General features: G+C 41.0%; 1 protein-coding gene across 8 annotated transcripts in view; it reads right to left on the reverse strand.

The window, feature by feature from the left end:
* LOC143893932 (uncharacterized) overlaps nt 1–26,955 on the reverse strand; it is a 132,420-nt gene that overhangs the window by 87,317 nt on the left and 18,148 nt on the right. For 2 of the 8 annotated variants that reach the window (XR_013255959.1, XM_077399805.1), the window contains exon 1: nt 4,617–4,876. The exons of 2 other annotated variants lie outside the window; for them this stretch is intronic. Coding sequence is in view for 5 of the 6 variants with exons in the window: in XM_077399805.1 (XP_077255931.1) it covers nt 4,617–4,648 (32 nt within the window). In the remaining variant the exon portion in view is untranslated. Of the gene's footprint in view, nt 1–4,616; nt 4,877–26,955 lie in introns of those variants that run through there. 4 more of the 8 variants (XM_077399811.1, XM_077399804.1, XM_077399806.1 and 1 more) reach the window with 2 other exon arrangements.

The raw sequence follows: 26,955 nt of genomic DNA on the forward strand, positions 1-26,955 counted from the left end.
GATGAGTTCGATGAGTTTTTAATAGACGATAATGATTGCCGCGAGGCAAACTTTGATCGCATACCATCGACTGGAGTACGTGTTCCGACGTGATGTAATGAAGCCGAGAGGGCGCAATGTTCTAAGAATAGCGATGCTTTGGACAAGATGAAGACCGACGTGCGTTTCGCGAAAGAGTAATTAGACATAGCGTCGGTCGTTATTAAGACCCGTGCGTGTAACAGTGAATCGCCGAGTAATTAGGTGAACGAGAATAAACATGTACGACTAAGTCAACACGGTACACGCGGGTATATCCTTCCCGTTTTCAATTATTCGAACAACGGAATGATGAACAACTTCAAAAATATAAATTTCCCAGAGACGCGTTTGCGTAGAATTAAGTGGATACGCACTTTCAAGATCAATTAAGTTAATTCCGCCAGTTAGATCAAAACTCGTAAAGTTGTCTAAAAATTCAGTATTTATTTAAATGGTTTTCAGAAAATAATAAATTCATTTAAATTTATTACATACCTACACACGCATTGTTTTTTTTTTTTAACAATCGTGTTTGGGAATTTTGGCTGAAATTTAATTCGTTCCGGCGCAATGTATGAAACTTCAATAAGGATGAGCGGGTCACAACACAAGTCAGTATATACGCAGATATCTGCGTAATGATACAGCACCAACTGTGTGTTGTAAACAGCGGAACATTTCAACCTTTACTCGGATCTTCTCCAATTAAAGTAAAGTACCGTTGGGAATTGCGGAACATTTCAGCCTTTATTCGATTCCTCTTCAACCAAAGCAAGAATATCGTCTTTAATACTTTGTTTGCGGAAGATCAAAGAAAAATTGAAGCGCTCTCGTAACACCTGGTACTGCATTGCCGCATGGATATTTGCGTTTGACTCGTATTATTTTGTTTATCGTTATTTAGATAGATTTTTCTAAGAGCGCCACCCAATTTCTATTTTATTATTTTTTATTGTGTGTAAAGCTTGTGTTTCTTTCTGGTTACCATGACTTGGACATTTCAGCAACGATAACCTTAGACCTAATCCTTTTGATTTTCGGGCACGGAATTTTTGTAAGGGATTAAAGAAAGTTGAAGCAAGAATTCGTTACATATCTGATGAACCATCGGCGAAGAACGAGAGCTTGGATCGACACGGAGAGCTTAAAAATGCAAGCTCTACATCCGCCGCGAATCCATCGGTAGTCGCGACGTAATTCAAGACCGTCGTGCGAGGGTTCCTGAAAGGGTTCGTCGCGCAAATGTTTAACGAGAAGTCACGGAAAAACGCGAGGAGCGTTTCGTGTATTCGCGAAATTCGCCCGATGTAGCGCGCTCGTGCTACAATAAGTTATGCGAGTCGGGCGACAAGAAAAAGGGCAAACGAGCAAAACCGGGATCGAGACAAGAGGGAAGATTGTAAGGGGTATTTCTGCGCGTATGAATGTTTCAAAGTGATGGCAAAGACACGCTTTATTCCAGACCGCAGAGCGTGCGCCTCGAACTTAACATTTTACGGCCAAAAAATTACGACTCGCGTTCTCCGCAAATATTCTATAGAAAAAAAAAAGGAACGTGCGCGGAGAGTGACGCACGTACGACGTAAGACGCAAATCAAAAGACGAGGAAGACTGCAGAACGCCAAACTTTCGCTTTACTTTTTCTTTACAACAGTCGTTGTGCAGTTATAAACGAGGGCTGAAACGTTAAGTTTTGCGTTTGGAGACATTTTATATGAAAAGACTTTCACATAGATGATATTAAATTTAATAACAGTACGTTGATATTAAATTTAATTTGACACACTGCGGTCTAATGCAAAAATGCAGTCTGAAATAGATATCTTTTGTGTAATTGAAACGCAACAGAATATTTTAAAATTGTTAAATACCGTGTATTTTTATAAATTTATGAAACTACAGAGGATGAATTTGTCACTATTTGTCACAAACTTGTTCTAGAACTAGAGCTGAATATAAAAAAATTTGTTTACATTAAAAATATCGATATCAGGAGTCCCGAGAAAAGTGATTTATTTGTTCAAGTTCGAGAACATTGCGAAAACTTGAAGAAACCTCAAATTGTTTACTTCAATACTGCGATGATCCCGTCTTTCGTAAGATCACGTATTGTCGCGTGATGACATTCATGTAATCAACGTGATCTTCTCAGAATCAATTTCTTCCATATCCACCAGAATAATTAAAATTTAAAACTGTGACGTGTTTAAAAGCAACGTACATTTTATACCACTCCGATTTTCAAAAAAAGACTTTGAATACGAGAGGTTGAGAATCACTATCTTAAATGGTCTCTATCATTTTAGATAACAGCTGTCATCGTGAAAAGCAACAACGCATAGTAAACTAAGATTTAAGAGTAATCGCGCGTTGTCAGAGAAATTCATTCTTGGTTTTATTTCGCAATGTCGATAGCAGTGGCAACAACATCTTACAAAAGAAACAGAGAGAAAGAGAGAGAAAGATTCAATCTTGTGGAAATTCACTTTATTCTGACGTTATCATTGACGATAAGACTATAACTTCGTGTTAAGTGATCGTCAACAACTCGTGCTGCCGTACGTTAACTTTTGCATCGAAACGACCGCGCGACGTGAACGTGCCATGGAAAAAAAAAACGAGGCGAGGCAGAAAGGGAAAAGTATGATAATCGGAAGCTGACGGCGAGGTATCGACGTCGATGCGGGCATTGGCTTCCACGGCAGATGCTGCTTGACTGGAAATTACCGTCCAGGACGGCCAGAAGGTGGCCCTAACAGGTCTCCCGATGTTTGAACACCTTTCCAATCGAAACGATGTCATACAAATAATTTCCGCTTTCGAGGCGCGAACATCTCCTCCGACAAACAATACCGATTCACGCGCGCGCGACCTTTAGATAAAATTTACTACAGTCTACCGTCAGATAAAATTTATCTATCGTATAGTTAACAAGCCTGCAATTAATACGTGTTGATGAGTCAGTTCAAATACCTAATATAGATAAGAGTGTGTAACATATACAGATCTGCGCTTGCAGATCTGACCTCGTTTGTTGAAATATCACGAATACAACTGCGCACTTTTATGTAAGTCTAAAAGAGAACGCGACATATATATCATATTGTGGGGGAGCGAATGGCGGTTTATAGATCCCTGTATCGAGGGATGCACGCGGGGGATGCGATTTGTCGCAGCATCACGAGTCATTTCGCTCGCATGCGGCGAGCATATGCTCGATGTTCGGCACCCTGCCGAAGGCGTAGCTTTCCAACTTTAGACAAGGAGACCATTCTATACTTGACCTTAATGGCGCCGCTCCAATACGCCGGGTTGTCACGGCGGTGGTCTCGAAGATCCTAACGTGTTCTTTTTTTCTCCTCTCTTGTTACCGCGTATTTTTAAATTGAAAATACTCCTGTTCCCTCGCCGCGTTTTTATTGGACGTTGTACTTTTTGGATGTTACATTTGGTATTACTTTTAATAACAAATAAACCGCCAAACCATCTAATCGCGAAAATATCGCGATCTCTCGATTATTAAATCGCGACAAGCGTTAATTCCGAGGATTATATTCCGAACGGACGCCGGACGGTTGAATTACGGCGATCAACGTGCGTCTCTTCTCATTTCGTTCGCGTTAATACAGATTAGCCGTGCCAAATGGCGTATCGACGTGCGCAATCTCGATATTCGCGCTCGCCATTAAACCCAACACTCCAATCGGAATACTCCGAACCACGGCTGGAATTCGCGCTATTGCTGCGGAAGAACGACCCGCCGTATGCGGAATCCTCGCGCGTCCTACCGGACACGTCGGTCGTCGGGATCTGTCCACACTGCGAATATTGTTCGAAATGAGAAAATTCTTTTTGCAGGACGCACGCGACCGCACAACCCTTTCGTCCGTCACGTCCCCTCGCCCGTCGATGTGTAAATTCTAACGCAACCGAGTGAATTTTTTGCGCGGTACGCCATCAACGCCGCACCGTTTCAAGCGCGAGCGTGCGTTAAATATGCAGCGCGTAAACCGATTGTTCGTTGCTGCAACGAATAATCTCGCCATCGTGTGGAATTGTTTTCGACGCACTCCTGCGAACGAGTTTGCTCGACAATTTATATTTCACAAGGATATTCAACGCGGTTAATCGCGGCCGTTAACGAAAAATTAAATTGGAAATTATTTAATTCAGTGCTGGAATGCGTGGAATGCGGCGAGATGCCGCACAATTTTTTTACTGCGGGAAACGAAGCGCGCCGGGCACTTGCCTCCGATATTCGCATTACAAAGGCGAGCCTGCTAATCGGATAAAAACAATTTTGGCGGATACGTTTTTCATTCTGACGTTGAAAGGAATCTCCTGGTTTTTTTAACGTCACAAAATTGAAAATTGTGTATATAATAATAAAAATCCCGATGTTAAAAAGAATTTGCCTTCCGCGATTTTTTTCGCGAGTCAATATTGAAATTATGTAATACGGCTCGCGTAACTTTGCTTTTCGATCGATAAACCGTTTACTCCAAACTGTTCAATCCCCCTCGCGTATACTAAAAGGGTTTCCCTCTCGCAGTGGTCGACCGGACGAATCCGTACGAGTACACCGAGCGAAATACCTGGATACGTTGTTGCTCTTGAAGCTGACCATTACTCCGTTTGCCAGCGTCGGCTATCACGGTGGTCGCTGGAGCACCGCTAGAAGTTAGACCGCATTACACTTGGCTGCTCGCACGCACGCATACACACACGTACACCTATATATATATACACACACACACACGTGCACACGATTCTACCGGAAGGCGTCGGCGCGAGGAAAGAAGGAACGACGTTCGCGGCCACGTGTACGGAACGTTCGCAAGAAGCGACACGCATCCTTCCAGCGCCGCGTTTCCGGGCGAACTGATGAACAGCCACGCTCCGTGGCCGCTCTGCCCCCACTTCCCGTCGCACACCTCTCCGACCGACCCTTTCCCGTCCCGTCTTTCATCCACCGCGCCGTCCGCCGTCGACAAGCAACATTGCGTTCCGTCTCGCCCCTATAGGCTCTTACGAGCACGTCGCCCTACGTCGCGTCGGCCGAGCTACCTGCCCCAAGTGCTATTTTACACGATTCGAAATAAAAACATACGTTACGTAAGCCTCAATGTGCGCGCGAGATGTCCAAATCGACGATATCGTTTACCATAATTTGTACAACAAAAATAAATTCTTTAATTTCTAAGGTAATGCACGTCGAATAAGAGTATATTGTTAAATATTAAAGATGAAATTTAAATCAATACCTTGAGTTAAATAACACTTATTTGTTATTTTTAACTATCATGTGCGTCGAAATTTATTATTTTAACATATAAACAGTATTCGTTTTAACCCCATTTGGTTTAGTTAAATTTATACATTGTTTCAATTAAATTAATGACATTATTGAATAGGAACAATGGCGACGATTACACAGGAACGGTTAAAAATTGCTTAAATTGAGTGTAATTTGATACTATGAATTTAATAGTGTACAGCACTTAATTAAATTTGTCATTTGTTGTTATTAGGTGTCCTGTGATTTTCCTTTGTGGTGTAATTCCCTTCCTCTCGAAGTAAGGGAATAAAATTCGCTATTAATTTAATTAATATAATCCCGATTGAACTATTTAAAATTTGCACGTAGTCGAAATCAGATATCGACAAAATCGAAATCAGTATAAATTAAAAATTAATTTAATCAGTTTAACAAGCAAGCTTTTAATCTTTTTCAGAGAAGATAGTATTTTTTTTTTAAATCATTGTATAGGTAAAGAAAGAAATTATAAAATCCGCCTCTGTCGCTAGTAAATGCATATCCTTCCACTGTGCGTTACTTTGCCGTCTCTCCCAAGCGTATCTTTGTCTCATCTCTCTCTCAAACGTATCCTTTTACCGTTTCTTGCCAGTAGCGGATTTATACGTTCTGGCGCCCTTATAAAGCCTATGTGTATATTTAAATCACAATCAAAACTCCACGTTTTCACTCATCTTAATGTTACGATAATTAACCCACAGTGAATACTTTTTTCTCGTTCCGTTTTTCCCTTCCGGGTCTATATATATATATATATATATATATAACACCGGAGATTCTTGATTCTATATGTTACGAATTTAAACCTAGATATACATCACTGTTCTTGGGAGAACCGTCTCGCCGCCAGCCATAAGTGCAACCTTCCGTCGTCTCGTAAACGCACCGTTTCGTTGCGTTTCGCAAGTGTGTGCATCATTCATTCCACCGTCTCTCAAGAGCACAGTGTTTAGGGAGCCTAGTAAACGCACCGTTCCGCTAGCCTGTGGGTTACCGTCTTTCTTTCATTGTCTCTTCCCCACAATCCGTCTCTGATGACAACCGGCGCAGTTCGCACGGAAATAACTCAGCTGGCTTAGCGTATTACGTTTTCTATATCAGTAGATATGTATGTGTGTATATATATATATATATATACACAAAGCAGTACATCTACGTAATTAATTTACGTATTTAAAAGAGACTTCTAATCACCATAGGTGAGACGACAAGGTGCGAAAGTGTTGTTAAACTTCAAACTTCCAGTCGTTTAAATTATCTCGAGCATATAATCATTAGCGATAAAATTACAGTTTTCATTTAACTTAATCGACGACACTTGTCGTTTTTTATATTATTCGAATAATTGGTCTCGTAGACATAAAGGAAAGACGAAGAATAAAATTGGCGGGATGCTTGCATCAGATGTGCAACGCCGGACTAGAAGCGATCCTGTCGTCTGCATCTCGGTCGTATAAAAAGCAAATTACGGAGAGCGAGATTAAGAGACGCTCAAAATAGTGCACGGAGCCGCGTATCCTGGGAAGAAACTTCATTTCACGGTATTTCCGGGTTTACGCCGACAAGAAGACACATGCACCGGAACGCGAGTAACAAGATTCTAGGGTGCGGAAAACGGCGTCGCGCGAAATTCCGTCGTCGCGTGGGGCGACTGGGGCGGCGTTATTTCATGCGGATTTTGACGTAACATTCGTTACACTTAAGCACTGGGTACCGCGTATGCAATTCCTCCGGAATCCCTCGATTGAACTTTCCCGCGTCACGTCCCGTGCCTTTTAGCTCAAGTCTCTCGCCGTTTTTCCAGCTTCTCGACGCTCTCTCTCTGAAATTGTTAGCCGTAATTCCCCGAAAAGTCTTCGGTCGCGGTAAGTGCGATCTTATCGCGAATAACATGACATAGCCACGCAATTCAGAGAGAATTCGTCATGACTTATCGCGCGATTCGTATCTCGTCAAAGAGAAATCTCTCGGAGAGAGACATACTTACGACCAGGCGAAAATAATTCAACCGCCATTAATGCTCCGCCATTAAGCTATATATAATCTTCCTTCATCTGGAGCGCTAATTCCGTGTTCTCTCATTCAATTCGAAGACCGTGCGATACTAAATTATTATTATTGCGTAGAAAACTATTTCTTCATATCCAATTTTTAATTACTAATATATTAACTTAATTAATGTATTAAAATAAATTGAAGACAGTATCATATACGAATTTTATTTTTGAAGAAAAGAGAATGAAAGAATGACAAAAATTCGATAACTATTTCGTGAAAAACGTGGGAATGGCGCCGTTACACTTAAGAGAAATTCAAGGGAACATATATCTAGGCAGGTAGAGTTTTTCCTCGCTATTGTCACCGAAGGTCGAGAGAAGCAACGTATTTACATTGAACGAGTGACTTTGTATAGGGACGGCAGGTAAAACAGCTTGCTTGTTAAAAGATTGTCAAACTTGAAATACAAATGTCAAACAATCAGGTTCTTATCATTTTATTCCTATACCTGCAGCTTTGAATTTTGTTACAGTTCGAGATCGCCTCGGCTATCGTCTACCTGTCATTAATCCGGCTTTTGTTCTCACATCACGAGACAAACGCCATCCAGGTCATCAATCGCGAACTCCGGCGTCCGCTCGCTCACCGAAATGAAATTACGAACGTTCTCCGGTCGACATGCCGCAAGTTGCTCGGAAACGGCAATCTACGTGAATTAGTTCCGCAAAAGGCCAATTTTTAACTCAAGAAATTAATGTGATAAGACATTTTCAAATTCAATGCCTACTATGCGATCAAATATATCTTTTTTTTTATACCTAATACGCAAACGTTTATCGTTCCAATATCGTCTTAATATGTTTTGAATAATTATTTAAGTTAATTTTCAGATAAATAACAAGCAGAGAAATAAGTCATGAACTATAACAGAAGAAACTACTACGTTTTTCTCTTCTCGTATTCATTTCCTTCATATCCTTCACGTTTATATTTCAAAAAACTAGAGGAAATACGAAGAAATGTGTATTATTTTGTTCTCGTATTGCACCATCATGCTTCGTTAAATATTGGCCAGTTTTATTGCCGCGAATAGTCGGGAGAGATCGGTAGCCATTCAAATAACTTCTTGAGGAAATATTGAAACTCGATGTCTCGGGCAGAGCGAGAGAGAGAGAGAGAGAGAGAGAGAGAGAGAGAGAGAGAGGGGGGAGAGGGAGAGAGCGGAAGGGCAGGCTATTCGCGTGGCGCGCATGTGTGCGAAGTGTGTTCAGAATTTCACTGAGAACCGCTGGAGATCAGGAAACTTCTGGTCCAAGTGACGACACGGCAGCCGTCGTGAGAATGGTCAGAAGGGCGCGCGAACTATACCAGGAACCCCAGAAACACTCCAAGTATGCGAGTGCAACGAACTTCTAGCGTGTTTCGCCCCCGCACAGCGTCGTTGACTCGAAAATCCCCCAATTTCGGCATGATTCGGAATACGAGAGCAGAATCGAATCCTCGTAGATTCGTGCTCCTTTCGCCGCTACGAAAATGACCGCGCGATATAAATTTCCACTTTGTCGAGTCATCACTCGACGAGACGTCGGAGTTTTAAGTCCCGAAGCGCTTTTCTCGTCAAAGTACCGCGAATTCGAAGAACAAAGGAGCGAGAGAAGCCTCTGAAAGAGGTTTACGTCGCAACGGAGAGGATCCAGATTCATTAAATGTCTGACGAGGAGAGATGTCTAACGAGCGACTTTAGTATCTCAATTATATTAATAAGACGGCCATTGTTTATTAATTATTTCCTCAGGTATAGTTCCGAAGCCTCTCTTTATTCCGATGCGAAGCAACGCCGGTGAAGCGGGCGCAGTCTTACCTCATCCGTTAGTCAGATAACGAGTGAAGCTGCAAAAGAATATCAAAGTTCGTTCGTGCATACACTGCGCACTGCAACTTTCAAGCGCTCGTAAAATTCACGTCATTCATTAAGCGCGCGCGCGATAAATGATATCGAATAATTGACGGAATAATTGTTGAACGACAGCGTCGGTTTCCGCGGCAAAGTTGTCCGTATTGTGCGACACGGCACAGGCCCGGGGGATACGCTAATCTCCGCACAAGGGATGAAATTCAGCTCCACGGTACCTATCATTAAGTCGACGTTCCGCGGGTTTCTAAGAGGCTTAAGACAAACATAAAGGCGATGTCATATCGCGCTCACGACGGTTAACGAGATTTTCGAAAACAAACACTTACGCGACGCTCACCACGGCGAGAGAGTCGTACAAATTTAACGTTGCCGGTCGAGTTAACGTGCCACGATGTACATCCATAAATGTCGCAGGTGATGACAAAGTTATATAATCGTCTCGACAATAAAATTCATGGAGAGCAACTTCGAAGCCTCCGCCCGCATTGAATTGACTTCGCGAACCATTATTGTGGATTTAAATTTGAAGCGGTATTCGCTTCCTTATAGTTACAAGGGAAATTGCTCGATGGCTGTTAGCTAAACTAAAGTTTGATAAATGTTCCAACAGCGGGATTGTACGCTCCCTGTATAATTTAATGATAACATTGCGCGGTCATAAATTTTCATGGTACGGTTAAAAAGAATAAAAGGCTGCTTTTTGCTAAAGTTCTCGCTACAGCTACATTCCTCGAATCTCGTTCCATTTCTATTTCGTCATACAGGTAGCTGTATAATCCTGGCATATTTTACAAAGAAAATTTGGAATGTTGTACGCATTGCGCGCATCCAATGTTGAAACGGACGCCGCAATAGCGGTTGAGAAAAACAATTTGTAACATTCGCTGAAATACACGAATAATATAAATGCGTAAAATTGAAGTTTCTTTATACGAGTCGCAAATGTTCGTTATTGTTTTATCTGTCGTCAAGCGTGACTGTTAATTAACCGACGAACTTTTGAACGATACGAAAGGGCAGAACACCTGAGAGAGGGACAGAAAACTTTTAAAAGTAGAAATGAAATCGCGGAAGAAAGACTGAAGAAGACCCGAACGGAACACGCTGATAAAAGAAGAGTCTTACAAAGTTCTCTCTCGTCTGCGTTGTTGGCCTAACAACGTCGTAATACCTGTTCTTATCTTATACCGACGTGGGAGAGGAGAAGATCCTCTCCTTCAGCTTAGCACACCGAATTCTGCCCGGATTACTTCGGGGTACGTGGGAACGGGCACACGAGCATGCAACTATATCTCTGTATTTTATTACCGAACGCTCACTTCATTTCTAAATACAGTTTAAACGTTTGTTGATTCGTTAAACTTCACAGTCCTATTCTGCACAAGTAAACATGTCTATATATGCCAATTTTCCCTGCGTTCTCTTCCGTTTACAAATTCTTTGATCCTACATCTTATACATTCTCTATAGACCTGACAATGTGAAATATTTTATTTGATATTTTTATACCTATTTTTAAATGTCAACGTATACAAGAACCAAATATAAATCTCATAATTGCTAATTACAGGTACATCTTGACATAGAACACTTAAAATAAATTGGATTTTTCGAAAAAAAAGGCTAACATCACCCTAATTTCCTCTGTGTGCTTTTACGCGATATCGAAGTCTCTTCGTCAGATATACCTCTGCTCTCGTATTTTTCATTCCGATTTCCCGGCTCAGCCCTCGTGCGTGGTACCCGTATTTATTTGCGAAAGTTCGGGGAGCATGCCGAGCGCGGCGAAGCGCAGGATGAAGGGCAAATGAGATTCCCAATTTCCCTCCGAATTCGGGAGAAGCAAAAGAAAGGAGCGCGCCCAGGGCGTCGGAGGGCTGAAATCGTCGCCGTTCTGGGAATCTCCCGCGACCAAAGTCGCGAAAGTTTCCCCCTGCTCAGTCGGAGAACTACTCCGTTTAGAATTTCTCCAAACGCGAGGTCGGCGAACGTAACTTTTCTCTACGTGCGCGTGTATCGCGACGGCTCGAAAATTTTAAGGGATATGGATTTATTCCCGCGATCCGACGTGGAATCGCTCGCGGAAGGTCGCAGGAAAATGCGGAAGGAACGGGATCTCAAGATATTGTTCATCAATAATTTATGGCGCTGTTGTACCCGGAGTAGCGACCTACGCACGAACCGAGATGCGCGGAAATAGAAAAATATTTCATCCGGCAGAATAAATAAAGGGAATAGCGAATGAGCGATGAATCTCGGGGAAAAAACACATGTTATTCGAACATCCTTATATACGTCGGCCTAATGCGAGCTCTCGATGCGATATCAGGGACATCTTACATGTTGAAATCGTCTTGATATTTACTGAAATCAAAAGAATGATTTTTCTAATTCAGAACGCGTTATAAATACACGATCGCATTTCTTCTCCTTTCCACGATCATCTATAATGCCCCACAGTTTTTCTACCCAAATCCACATTACGTTCCTTAAGTGACGCAGATAGGAACGTAGTGCAAACGTGCAGTTTTTCGTAGCGTCTCGCATCGGGAGATGTCCATCATGTGCCGGCGCGGCGGGCGCTGTTACAAATTCGCGGCCCGCATTCATGGATCCGGCCGGTCGAACTCCGGAAAAGGCGATTACTCTGATCGATCCGCGGATATACCTACGATTTCCGTGGCGGCTTACGCGGGCGAATGCGTCGATGCAGGCAAGCTGCATGTCAAGCACGAGCAAGAAACGCATCCAGCCAGTCAGAACCAGAAGCCGTGAACAAATCGCGGCGAAACGTAACGCGGGAGAAATATCGCGGCGAATTTTTCTCGATACGAGATGCAGGCACTTCGAGTATCGTTCACGTCATTTTCTCGATCGATTAAAAAAGAGTTTAAAATAACTAAAATGTCAATTATCTTTTTACTTACATACTCGACTAATTTTTGTTTTTAATCTCTTCAAAAATGAATGGTTTATGATTTGATGTTATCAATCCATTAAAAAAAAACAAACTATAATTTTATTACAAGCGATAAAAATTGCAAAAAAAGATTGACTTTTTCAAACCATGATTAAAATTCAGAAAAAGCTTGTTTAAAAAAAGCATCCGTTCAAAATATAACCGATTATATATGAAAAAGAATAATAAAAAGAGGAAACACAGATATAGTTTTATACTTTATGATTTCGCAACTATTACACATTCTCTCTCTCTCCCTTAAGCTTTTAAAGGCGGAATATCCTGGCGGGCCGCAACATATAACGATGTAACTCTCTCGCGCGGCAACCCGAGGTCGACGTTCGCACACGACAGACGCGATAGGCGCGGATCCCGTGCGACAGTTTTCGAGTACCTACATCATCCAGTACGTGGCTACCGTCGTGATAAAAGGGAGTCCGGGTGATAGAGGAAAAAGTAGAATAGAAACGCGGTATATAGGCGACGGGAGGAGGCTGCGGCCGCGAGTATTGCTCGCTCGTGCCACGAGCACGTAACGTTTTCGAGAATAATTGTATATCTCCTATCTCCGGAATAATTACAGCTTGGCGGGGCGGATTGCGCGACGCTCGTTGGGGCCTTTAAAGACGCAAAATCGCGGGATTTATGATAATTTCACGGTTCCAGCGTCGCGTTTATTAATATCGCAAATGGCGTAATGCGTTTACACAAATAATCCTACATATTCTAAGTAATTGGAGCGTTAATAATTTAAACACAGAGAGTATATTCCGCCTCTCCGGCCGTTGATAATACTCGAACGAAGCTAAGGGATCAAATTAATTCTCCCAACATTACGGTATCATTCAAGATTCATAATGCTCGGTATACCAATGCTCGTGGATAATTTTACCACTACCATTGCCATTGCGCGTAGCGTCGCGTTTCGATTATATCCATGTTGCATGACGTGCGGGATAATTGTCCTTCGTGAAAAATGTAGCAAAAGATCGTTCGCCAATTGACACGAGCTTTGCACATAACTCATGAATCAACCTCTTAATCTTGCAATCGACGTGCGATCTCAGAGCTCGTCGCCAGTTTTATGCCACTTTCACAGCCTGCCACTCGCGAGCGTTTTATCGTAAAAGATGAGAAAAAGCCCGATGCAAATGATAAGGCGTTGAGTGAGGGAATCGTTTTCCTCTATCAATTAATGCCGCTGAATATTCTTTATCTCTTCATCCGAGCGTGATAAAGAGTAATATAAAAGAGCCCGGAAAGAAATTGAATTACGGACAAGATGGCCGATGATAAAATAGCGACACGTATATACTTTACTTATCCGACATCTATCAGTCCGACGTGTCGTTTTTAAACGACGGCAAAGACAACGGGACGTCTCGAAACTTATACCGTTGTAAACTCTCACCTAAACGCACAGCCACTTTAGCAAGAAGTTTCACGTTGGTTCGGTGAAATTGTCTACGAAGGGCGATTTGTATCTGCCTGAATGTCCGTACAATACAAAAATACTTTAAACCGCCTTCCTCGAGTTTCCTCTTGTCCCCAAAAGAAAGAGAAGATACTTCCTCATTTTAGTTTTTCAGAAAGGATGATATATATATTAATCATAAATATTTTTAATATTTTTACATATTTCATATATATTTTTTTACTTTTTCGAAGCTAATTTTTACTCGTGGAATTTACTTCCTTATCTGACGCAAGATGTTTTTGGTTGGTTTTTCGATCTTGCATATATGTCCCAATTTAAAGCCAATATTTTATCTCAAAGATGTCTAAAGTTTTCTCCTGTAACTGAGACTACTTCTCAGATCAATTTCTTTCATGATATTCAAACAGTTTAACATTTTCAAAGCAATTTCCTTTTATTCCGAATACGCGAGGTATATATATGTATAACAGTATGATTATCAAGAGGCGCCTTCTCAGCCGCCGTAAAGTGGAGATCGAGTATCACGTGTCTTCAGAAACGTTCACAATACCTTCCACCATGCACTTAGAACGCAAAAAATATTGCATCGCGAATTGCTCAACTTTCACGAGTCTATATTTTCAGAATGTATGCGCATTTCCCTATCCTTTTAGTGACGCACATGTACGTCGCATATATACGGTACAAGGATGCTGCGTGCGAATTGCGCAGCTGCATTTGGACATGACGATTATATTAAAGGGGAAGGGTTCCCCGGCGCGTATATACTCGTGCAGGCTAGATCGCATCATATTCTATTCGCGCTCGCACTCGTCGAGATCCTAGAGAGAGCTATTGGCCGCGTCGCAGACGCGGAACAGATTTCTTTTCCTCGTCTTAGCCCCGCGCGTAGGAAAGACTCGCGTATCTCACGCTCGGTAAAATTCGTATCGCGATCAAGAGATCGAGAGATAGATTCCATGCGTCTTCGTCCGCGTCTCCGGTCCGCTGGCACGGAAATACGAGGCTTCTTCTATATATGCGCGTCGAGCATATAGGAATTCTACATACACGAATAAATGCATTGTAATCCAAAACTCACCTCCATCTGTCGTCCTTGTCGCCGTGCCGCGCACGTTTTGCCGTTCAAGAATCGTATCATCTCCCGAGAAGAAGCGAAACCTCGACAATTTCTATTTCACAAAGAAAAACTACGCCAGCCAGCAGTTATAATTGCTTCCGAACTCGGGCTCCCGCAGAGATCTACGCGAAAGTAGGTCTCTTAACGATTCGTTAAAGGTAAACCTCAGCTCACTGTTACGTTGAGAAATCTTTTTTCAAGGCAAGCCTACGGAGGTTTATCTAAGGAACTTTTTAAATGCATCGCAGTAATTTATATTCTTAACCAGTAGTATTTCGAAATTAATACTATCTTACTGTCGAGGTAAATAATTCGATTATTCCGAATCGAAGAACCGTCTCTTACGATAGAAAGAACTTGCGCTTTTATTCATATTTTGTGATCTCCATAAACTGTTTATTGTGTCGTGCAGCTCGCGATCTCCACGGTAGTTCTTCTTTGCAATGTTACGAACCTATAACATTTCATATTTCCGATCTTGCGATTCTCGTAACTGATGATAAGTGGGTGCGAATAATACGTTATAGAGGAGGAGCATATTTAGATATAGCACATATTTTTCAAACTGACACAGATTTGTAGAGAGAGCGTTAATCTATAATACGTTTTTTTTCGTGTTTAGAAATGCCAACAAAAGATTTAAAGGAGTAACACCCTTTCAAAATTTGATAATTTTTCAGTCTTTTTGTGATAAATGTTTTTGTGTTTAAAAGTCAATGTTCATAATAAATTAATCTACATAAACAACATTAATTGTTTCTCACAACAAAAAAAGAATACAGTTTTGCATTTGCGATCTCGGCAATTATAAATTCGTTATAATTGTTCAGTATGGTATACGTATTTAAATACAAATAATTTATTCTTGCATATCTAATTTTTAATTTTAAATATTAAATAACAATTTTTTAATTTCAATGTTAAATGGTTTAGAAATTAGTGGCCACACACAAATCAAGTTTTAATTAAAACAAAATTTTTCTGCAGCGAGATAAGGAAGATTTTGTTGATAAATTTCGTTATTTTCATAGACAGTATAATTGTATAAATGATATAAAAAATGTAAATATATAATATAATATAATGTTACATGTAATACATGTAATATAATATGCTGCAATATAATTACTACACATCTCGCATAAACTATCAATAGATATACATACATCTTACATCTCTTAATATTTTCTTTAAAAAATTGTATTTTGTTTTTAAATCTATTTTTGGGCAGAAGGGTTAATTGATACGTACGCCTTTCTCTTACTTTTCTTGGGGGAAAAAGACTATATAATTCTGCTGCAAACGTCGACAACACCATAACGTTTTCTGCAAGAGCTGAATGGTATACTGATATTTAGTTCACTTATTTTCCTTCATTTATATACTCCAACAGTACACAATTCATGTTTTACGGGGAAAAAATCATGACGCATGTATACATTAGTGCAATGTGCATATAAGATTTGCACGCTTTACTATTTACATCGGGGATTTTTGCCGAAGAGAAATTTTATAGTACACGTGTTGTGTATAACCGTAAAACGGAGCGAACTTTAGCGTATAAGCGAGAATATGTTACGCAAAATATGTCTGACTTCTAAATTCATCCGCGGAATATTTGATCGATAATGCAAGCTTCTTGAGTGTCCTCTTGACGATATAATGTATCACACTATAGGGAGATGGGGAAACGTACCGAGCGATATTGCTCACCTTGCGCTTTCGTTGGGTTTCCAAGTCGATTGGACGAACTTCAACTTGCAATGCGAAAATTTACCGCAGTATTATACAGCCACGTAATGAAAAGAATTTCTAAGGAACATCCTGCGCGAACTGCTAAGAACGTGACTCCAGGACTCCCATTTGCTAAAGCCCGTTTTACAATAAGTCGTACGTCGGTGTCGGATGCTGGACGTATGCGACTCTGCTGTCGTTTGTCGTAAAAAAATTATAATAAATCTGATATTGGTATCGCAACAAAAGATAATTAACCCCCATACAGCTTATGATTAATGATAAAGAGCGACGACTAATGAAAGTAATGAACCTTCGTTTATTTCATTTGCATCATGAATATTGATGAAATAGTTATTGAATTTGTCAATATGATTGTCATGTCGTATTAAAATCCGACATACGATAAACGACTAACGATATCCTATACCAACGTATGACTTATTGCAGAACGGGCTTAAGAATGCTTGCGCTTTTTGAAACCGTCGGAAAATATATAGGTCGTAATATTATTCAACTTCGCGCGATCCTTTTCTAGTCACCGAAGGTTCCTACTAGATGTTCCGGGAAAAATCAATCAGACTTTGTAGATGTATTACACAGTTTTAAGCAGAAAAAGTTTTATGGATATTATTTCGAGTTTGCAAAAAATCACGTGTGATTATTAATATATTAAAGCTTTTAATGATATCAATATGAAATGCAACTCAATGCTGCTCTATGATTGTGAATAAATTCGTAAATTCCACTTTTTTTTTTTATTAATGCGTATTTACTTCATTTAAAGAATCATTCAGTAATCATTTTACCCCTCTGTTTTTTCAAATCATGCTCGTTGATTCCTACTTCTTTCATAATCGTTTAAATCGCTCCATTTTATTTATTTAAAATTGAATTTATTAAATTTATTTCCTGAAAAGATTATTTCATTTTATGCTATGTTCCCGTTGATTGATCGTGCATAGTGGTTCAATTAGTCCGTTTTGACTAGCTTGGCGAATATCCCGGGCAATGTGATTAATTCGGGCAATTCGGGTATACAAATTAACTATAGTCAAGCTCCGCGCCGCCATCTCGAACGCACGAAACTTTAACAAGGTACGGTTGCACGCAAAGCAAACACGTAAACGGACGGTACAAGGACCGAGGTCGAAGCATTGTAAGGCATTTACGTTATCGTTACGAACATCCATTTTCTTCGCTCCCTCCCGAACGTCCGGCATCTCGGAGGACGAAGAAAACAAAGTTTACGGACAGGATCTCTCAGCTGTAACAGCCAAAGAGATTTTGCTCGTTCCGAGACTCAAGGACGCGACTAAGGGATCGCTTCGAACATAGGTTGCTACGACTTGCAGATTTCTTGGCGGCGCTCCACGGTCGTATATTAGCATCGGATTAGACGCGGGACGATTAGTGCCCCGGCGTTTTCGCAGTCGGCTCTCGACCCCGTACCATGCTATTTTTCGATCGACAGTGATTAGACGGCGGCTGTTTCCTCGAATATTCATGAGCTCCCGAACCTCTCATCCGTAATCAAAAATCACGAATCACGCGGCTTGGTTCCGGGGGCGAATCATGCAAATACCCGGATTCGCAGCACCATCGCTGTGTAAAAATTAATTGCACGACTAAAGTAGGACGCAAGGTTGTTTATCCGCGTTATTTCTCGGTATTAAAATTTTCAATTACATGACTCGGAAGTGGCAAACAACAGCGGTCGGCCGTTACGAGGATCTCTGAAGTGATCCTCGCCGCGATCGGGAAAACTTGAAGCGCGACGACATTTGTCTACCTCATCTGCAGCATCTTGCGTCGCGCCGCACGTTTCCCTCGAGAGCGCTCGCAGCGGTAATCTGCGCGACGGCAGACGAAACGATTAAAGTTTCGAGTGGCATTCATAAATGACGTCTCGGGGAAACGCTCGAAACTCTCGCGGAATTCCACCGAGAGATCCGCGCCGCGTCTTTCTGCCCGGAGCGGTGCGGCGCGGCGCGGCGCGGCGCGGCATCGCGAATTCCGAGTCGGCATGCGACGCACGGTTGTTCCGACTTCGCCACAAGATTGCCGAACTTCAGTCACGCTGCCTGTGCGATGGGATTGGCAGCACCCGCGTGCCACGGATTCCACGTGTCGACGTATTTTCCGTATTACCGCGAGGATCGATCGTCCGGACGAGAAATAATCACTGAAACAAATTCGCGTAAAAAGCCCCGCGAGCAATGAACTTCGTGTAGCGCACAAGAAAATCTATCAATATGCAAGAGAAACAAATGTAAGAGCAAATTTATTTAAATTTCTTCAAGAATTTTTAAACTCATATCATAAAATTTATTTAAACTTCATTTTTAGAAAATCTACTTTATTTAAATTACCTTAAAAATTTTTTAAACTTAAACTTTACTTAATTTTTAGCAAATTTTGATGTGATTATTTTTATATTTATTTTTCTCGTACATTTTGTTGACAATCTTTGAAGCTTTTTCGAAAATAATTGAATAATTATTTTAACTAATCGTTTATGTGTAATGTCTATGAGAAGGACGAGCATGCATTTCGGGAAGTGCACGTACGCATATAGCGCATATAGCATATAGCAGAACTTGAACGTTTGCGACGAAAAGACTCGTAAAACACGGATCGATTTTCGATTCTTATACAAATTGAATGCGCAAGGAAACAGGAAGGAACGTTTTTACCGTACTTTACGCCGGCAGGTGGGACTCCGCGCCGTTTGATATCGACTTATTTGGCAAACATTCCGCGATTGCGATGGGCACAATTACAAAGGCAAGTCAATTAATAATGAATTTCACCTCGACAGCCTGGAGCGATTGACCAAATTTAATTACCAACACGAAAAGGGACGGACCGAGATCGTCGGAAATGAATAAATATCCGGCCGGATGTATGTACGCGTCCTACAAATTTGTCTGTCTTGAACGCTTTCCATCTTTTCCATTTATACTCCATCTGATAGATACACCGTGCGTCTTGATGTGCAACACAACGGAAAATTACGTGTCATATCTGAATCGGTTATTATTCTGGCACGTCTTTTACGCCGCGATTGATGTGTTATTCATGATAAAAAATTTTTTTGTTAAAACAATTCCCATGTAACGTTTTTTTCTACAAGCAATTACTTTACAAATTCATCGCGTCTACCCGGCGCTCTAATTAGCTAAATGAGAACCCTAATAGAATTTAATTTCAAAAATTATATATTTTTTATTTTTAAAACGGTTAAACCGTTTAACCATTCTATACTGGACGTAAAATGGATCAGGGAATTACTCGAGATTATTATTAATTAATATTAAAATTATAATATGGAAATCGAGAAACACAAATGTTATTATTACCGATTTTTCAAATCAGAACGTTAATGTCCAACGATGAATACAAATCGAGCCCCACGAAACCACGTGTAATCAATTTTATATGATGAAGATTAAGATTATCACGTACCGTCTAATACCGTCTCAATAGTTCGTGTGCTATAGATATACTTTACGATCGCACTAGCGCCGTATGAAGACTCACTTTCTTAGGCGCGAAATTGCGCGCCGATTTCGCTTAATGAGCGAAAATGGTAAGGCGTTTTACGTGCGCGGTTATTCGCGTAGCCGAGAGAGAAATGCGCGCGCGAATACATCGCGCGAGAGCTGCTTACGCAATGCAGGGGAGCCGGGGAGCGTGGGGAAAACCGGAAGTGTTCGGTCAAGGTAAGACGTTGCCTCCGTCCAGCGCGAATGCACATTTATACCGGCCTATCTCCCGCGATCGCGCCGGTGCCTTCTTCGAGAATCGTTGTGCCGGAAACTAGAAGCGTTTAAAAGTAAAAGTATCAGGCACTGAAAAGAGCAAAGAGAGAGGTATCCTATACCAACTCCGTAAAAGCGACGGTATTTTATGTTCGTCAGCGAAATATGCCGCCACGTTCAAATATGTTCGCACAAATTGGAAACGAGATACCAAAATATTGAAAAAAAAATTTTTAATGCCATTATTTGACGCAGTGCAATATATTTCATAACACTGTGTAGCCAGAAATTATATCTATATATATAAAAACTGACCATACAATTTTATATAACACTTTATTATGTTTTCGCATCTTTCATTGTGTCACTGGAGTTATCATATATATTCTATTACAGTCCCAATGTGCACGAGACGTGTAGATCTCTTCTCGAAAGCTCAATAAGATTCTTCTCAATTTCTTCGGCACTCAATTTACGATTTTCGATGAGTTTTTTCATGGACGATATTCAGTGCGAGATGGTCGGCCGATCCTCGGAACTCCTTCTCAGCGCTTCAAGTAAATGTCGGTTATCTTCACCGGTCTCCCCGTGATCATGATAACACGATGCTTCTTGGTCTTGTTCTTCTTGGGCCGATGCGTTATGATGTATATCGTCTTCTTCGGATCCGACATCGCCATCGCGTTGTCGGCGCACCAGCGGGACAAAACGATTCCGAACACGAGCAGAATGGAAATTAAAACGCTCGGACGCATATTTCGCCGGCGGTTATATGTTTCCCTGCGAGGTGGTTTCGAGCGATTGCCACCACGGCGTTCGTCATACCGGCCTTTTGTAACTTCGCAGTTAAAAAAAAAAAAAAAAAAAAAAGCGCGTGGATGCAATATCGTAGATTATGGGCGTCGTAAAAAGGATTATAGACCGCGCGAATGCTTCCGATAACGCGAGACCAAGAATAACGTTATTACTCCAGCTACACGTAAAAATGCGTAAACAAATCTTTCAAGGCTACAGATATCAGTATTTATGGGCAACTGCGTTCCACGAGTGCGACTTACATTCTGAAAATGTAATTATTACATGTCATGTTCGTCAATTTTATGAAAGTAAATTACAATTCACAAATTATAATTCGTTGATTAGAATCGATCATGATCAACGTCAAGTAATTTTATATGGAAATGAGCGAAACAAAATGCACACTAGCATTTCAAATATGAAAAAAGGAAGACAAGAAAGCCAGATAACCTCACTCGATATGCTTGACCCCGATTAACGTGGTGACTTTACGTAAATGAAGAGACTTCCCGAGTGTTTCTATGCCGAGCATTTCCCTGATCAACTCATTATTGGAGAACGGAGTTTCGGGAAATTAGCTGACCGTTGACTTTCCTTAACATTTGCTCAGGAAATAATCAAGCATTATTGTTAATAATTAATTTTCATGAAAATGGTGGGGCGGAAATCTTTATGCAATATGTACAAATAATAATTTCCATTCTCTTCTCTTTTTCTTTTACTTTCACTTTATTAGCCAACACAACAAATTATTAGCTAAGAAATAGCTGAACGCGGTTATGTTTGTTATCCTCCAGTTCGTAATTTGGGCGACCGATTTTTTTGCGGCGCGTTAATTATTCCTCGGTGCGACTTGTAATGAAAATTAATCGCGTTTTAGCGATTAATTATCATCACTCGGCCCATGTAGCGGGGGTGTACCTCATTTACCAACGACACACACCGCGGCAGTTAATAACGACGCTACCAACAAACGCAGCCGGTTTCATTAATCCCTGCGCCGATACGCTCGGCCGCGTCCGTCGTTGTTTGGCCGCGCGTAGTAATTTGGAACGATCATTACGAGTGATAAAGTAACCCCGGGGAGAGACAACGGGAATGTACGTAGGGCATCGGGTAAAACGGAAGTTTGGAAGTTCCGAAGGTGTAATCAGCTGAGGGGAAACGAACGCGGGCACATTTCGCGGCACAAAGCGCTTATCATCCGATAACTTCCGTGGTGACCTTAAAATTTACATTATTGTAAATTATCCCCTTGAATCTTTGTAGATGTCGACGCGAAGACCAGCCGCTATTGCTGCTTGGCTGCAAAACTGTGACAATTGCGTCATTTTCGCGGCGAAGCAAAGATCTGTAGTCGATTTTATGATTGAATAATTATTAACTTTAAAAAAAAGCGTATTTAGTTTCGCTATAATAGCTTATATTTTACAATTTGTTACTGAGATATAGTATATTATTATTCGGTATCCAGTTGTGTGTATGTTGAGTAATAGTTATCTGTGTTTGAATAATAGTTATCTGCTTCATTTAAATTCTAGAGGTTTAAGTAGGCAATCAATATTCCAAGAAAAATTGACAGTGATCTGTCGAGTTAACATCGAGCACGTGGGCCGACAGGATTGCTATATCGAGGCGGAAGGAACGAGAGATTTTCTCTTAGGAGACTAGAAAACCTTCTACCTTGGGAAACTTCAAGGAGATCAGCTGACCCTCCCATAGCAACAACGGTCAACCCGATCGTCTCTCGTTTCTATAGGGAAATCCAGGAAATGGTACCGTCCGATCTCGCGAATTCGAGACGAGAAAAAGGCTGTGAGCCACTCAGGAAACGAATACCTGTCTGTCTCGATATTTTCACTCAAACAGCTAGATATTTCAGTTTAATTCCATCAACTCGCCGCACCTTTTAAATCGCGCGACATAGCGATAAAGACTTTTTTTACGTTGCCGATCTTTATCTTGCGAAAACGCTTTGCGGAAATCGTCTTCTTCTTCCTTCTTAATAATAATATAATAGCACCTAATATTTCTATGGATCCCAATTCTGGGTTCAATATGGCCAACGTCAGACTGTGATACGTTTGAGTACAAATGATGATGTAACACTAATCAGACGCGAATTACGAGATACAAAGTCGTGTGTGTTTATGAGTGTGTGTAGTGTGTTAGTGTGTGTGTCCGCAATGATAAACTCGAATCCGTAGTTCGTTAAGCCCAAAGGATTGTGTGGATCAATCCTCCCTGCGGGATCGCGGAAATCGTGACGCGACTCACATATGCCAGTAACATAAACATAAAATGAGTGCGGGACTCGGTCCTAAAACGAATGATGGCCCTAAAAGCATTTCGCAAACGGCTCGTAAACGCGGATAAAATGGCGTGCGCGTAGCAAAGAGATCCGGCAAGGAGGAAAACGCGTCCCGGCAGCAGTTTTCATCACCCTCTCGATAGTAGTTTTCTTCGCGGTGGTTTTCTATAATGGTTGTTTTCTTCGCGGTGACACTATCCCCGTGAATCTGGATGCATCTATTTATCTTGCTATGTACAAACGTTTTCGAGATAGAGATGATAGAGATATCGAACGTGATGTTTTGAGCCTTATATGTACCTTTATAAATAAATATAAAATAGGAATGCACTTTTAAGGTCCCACCAAGATCAATATCTTGATATTCATGCTTTGTTATAATTCTATTAGAACAGCATTGTACAGTATCATAGTACAAGGGTGTAAATTATTCGCCGCAGGAAGATGGAAGGTCCGCTGCATACCCATAGTGGAATAATTTCATTTACGTATTTACCCACCTCGAGAATATATCGACTAAATGTATACGTAAAATTAGTCTTGTTATATGTATAAACGTCCATTTTTATAATTTAACTGGGTTTCTCCGTAGACTAAAGATAACTAACGGCTCCACGTCAAATATTATCACACATTATGTTATTTGAACAGCTGGATATAAATAGAACTGGAATTAAATCTACTATTCGATTGTGAGCTAGAGTTTTTTGTCACCGTCGCATCGAACATGTTCTTCATCCTCTTTTGGCTGCGTAGGAATAATACATACAATTTTAAATTCACAAGCTTCCCGACCTTACAATAGCCAAGCATTACCAAGACTGGCTATATGTATGTCAGTGAAAACGGATATATTTCAGGAAGAATATTATTTCTCCAGCGTATATCGCATAACACAAAGCTCGGATGCATAAAGCGATAACGGCGCTTTAAACGCGATCGTGAGGAACGGCGGCGGAACCGTTAAATTCAGACCGCCGCGCCGTCCGTAATCTCGCAAAAAGCCGCACGACACTGTCTGCGTGAGAAATTTCAATGATACGAGTAAACCGCCACTGACTGGAATTACGTTGTTATACGCGAGAAGGTAAAACCATTATTGATTATCCGCCTTAGAATATCAAATGAGAATTGATCATCTCCCGGCGAGATCTCTCTAATCGCATTGGAGAAACTCGTTTTGTAAAGTAAAAACGGCAAACGCACGCTCGCAGCATTTATTATAATTGTTCTTTCGGAGTAATCGCGTTTGGGATTTGCGCATACACGCGACGCGACAAAAAGAATCGCAAAGTGACCGGGACCGGTAATTGGATTTCGGCGTTTTTGGCGTCTCGCGCGGATTGGGCGAAATCGCAGGGAACAGCTGCGGGGAACATTGCGGATTGTCGCGTATGTGTAGGTAAGAGCTCTCTATCTATATCGTAATACTCGAGCCGATTAAATTAGGCACGACGAAGATGCGCTGCACAGGAATTCCCCGGTATCGTCCTGATCGAGAGCACAACCGACTATACGATAATTCCTTAATGCCCAATAGGATGAAGGGGATTACGGGATAATGCAATCTGCGTCGCGCAAAGCATTGTTACATTATGCACATTACATACCACATATCTATACATATCTATACTTTCTCTCATTTATTAACTTCATTAACTTTCTTAAATTAATTATAGTATTAGGATAATTTTTTAAATTATATTAGAATTTAATATTAATATTAACGCTTTTTCTCTTATTTGTTTATCTTAAATACAAATTATATTGGAATAATATTTAAAAAATGTACTATGTGAAGAAACGAGTAACGATAAGAAGAGTGAAAGGTGCACTGAACGCATTATGAAATCTTGAAAAAAGTAGGGTGAACAAGTAAAGATATCGACCCACCCATTCGCGCAAAGTCCGCGATACGAAAGAGTCACGCGAGCCACGCGCTATTCGCATTTCGTATTTTAAGGAAGTTCGGAGATTAAGGACAATTTACGGTACGCCGGAGGGGCGGAGAGGGGGAGAAAACTCCGACGGTGCTCACAGAAATCGCGACCGTCTTTATTTTAATAAATCACGTGCCGGCGTATTCGCTCGTCCGCTTTCATAACTCATACGCGCCGGTGCGGCTTACATTTACCGCGTGAGTGTTCGTTTTTCCGCATTACTGAAAATTGTGACTAATTGCCGCTGCGCTTCACGATGGAAATAAATAGATCCTCTCTAAACACTCGGCTGAAAGTTACCGACCGTATAAGACCATCTGCGAGAGATACATAGCGTGTCTAAAACTATCGACATTCAGTCGAGAGATGCCAGTGACCAAACAGGAAATAATGGTCTCCACAAAAATCTTTCCGATAACACATTAGTGCGGAGATATTTATTTAAAAATCCAGAATTTTGATTAATTTTTAAGAAGCTTATTAAAGAGAAATTTATATTTCGAGGCTTATAACTGTCAAAATATTTATCTATCAAATGCTTACCAAAAGATTTTATTTTTTACAAATCCGTGATAAAAGAAAGCTGATGTAATTCTAAAAATAAGTTTGCTGTGTCCTACGAAAACTTTAAACTGTATTGAAGTACTTTATCATTGCGTTAGCGTTTAAGGTAATAAGCATGAGAAGATGTTTGGAGTGATGTTATTTTCGCAAAGATTATGCTTCAAGGTAGCTATATTTCACAGAAAGTTTTATGTTAAATACTACTCAGAGGAAGGGAGGGAACCATCAAAATTGCCTAAGTTTTTCTGAAGCGCGACTAGTTACGCGAAAAAAGAATTCCGCAAGTTTTTCGCTTTGCAAGACGGAACAGGTAACGGCGAAGATCACATTTTGTGGAAGCATCCTCCCAGAAAGAAGAGGAAACTTGTTAAAATCGCGCCACGCGAGATTAGACCACAAAGCGACCCGATTTCTTGCCGGTTCTCGCGACGAGAATCGGGATAATCGAGAGCTGCGCGGCAATTTCCGCTTCCACTTTAACTTATTCGAAACAACGCCAACGCCGCGGCCGGACCACACCGCGAATCGATTAAACTCTCAGAAAATTTCCCGTAATGAACGACAACGGCGCACTGTATGCGCGCAAAGCCGAAAACGACGCTCAAGCGAGTCACAAAGGAGTCGCCGCGACGAGAAGCGGAAAATGGAGTTAATGATTCGCGACGCGCGATAGAAATTCGCGATGGAAAGAATAATGAAAAAAAAATGCTTCGCGCTCCGGCTCGCAGAGCTGCGACAAAGAAAAGCAAATCCTAATAGTGCAAGGTTGCTCCAGTTTTTGCGATTCACACAGGCAGACTCGACCCTGGGCTTCCTTTCACGACGGAAATACATTGGACATTCATCTCGCGACCCTATTCCTGCTGCTTCCTTTTTTTTTACTGCGTTTCTTCACTTTTTATCATCAAAATTGCTAATTTGACCGACCTTTTTTATCTCAAGGATGAAACTTCGTATCTAAAGTTACAATGTAATCACTTCCGCAGCCAATGTAACCAACCGGTTAATATTTCCAATACATTAATTCATATTGATTCTTGTTCAGATAAATTGAAATTCTTCTCGTGATTCATGAA

The sequence above is a fragment of the Temnothorax americanus genome, unplaced genomic scaffold (genome assembly GCF_048541705.1).
Source record: "Temnothorax americanus isolate GAGA-0224 unplaced genomic scaffold, ASM4854170v1 Scaffold13, whole genome shotgun sequence".
In the NCBI taxonomy this organism is placed as follows: Eukaryota; Metazoa; Arthropoda; class Insecta; order Hymenoptera; family Formicidae; genus Temnothorax; species Temnothorax americanus.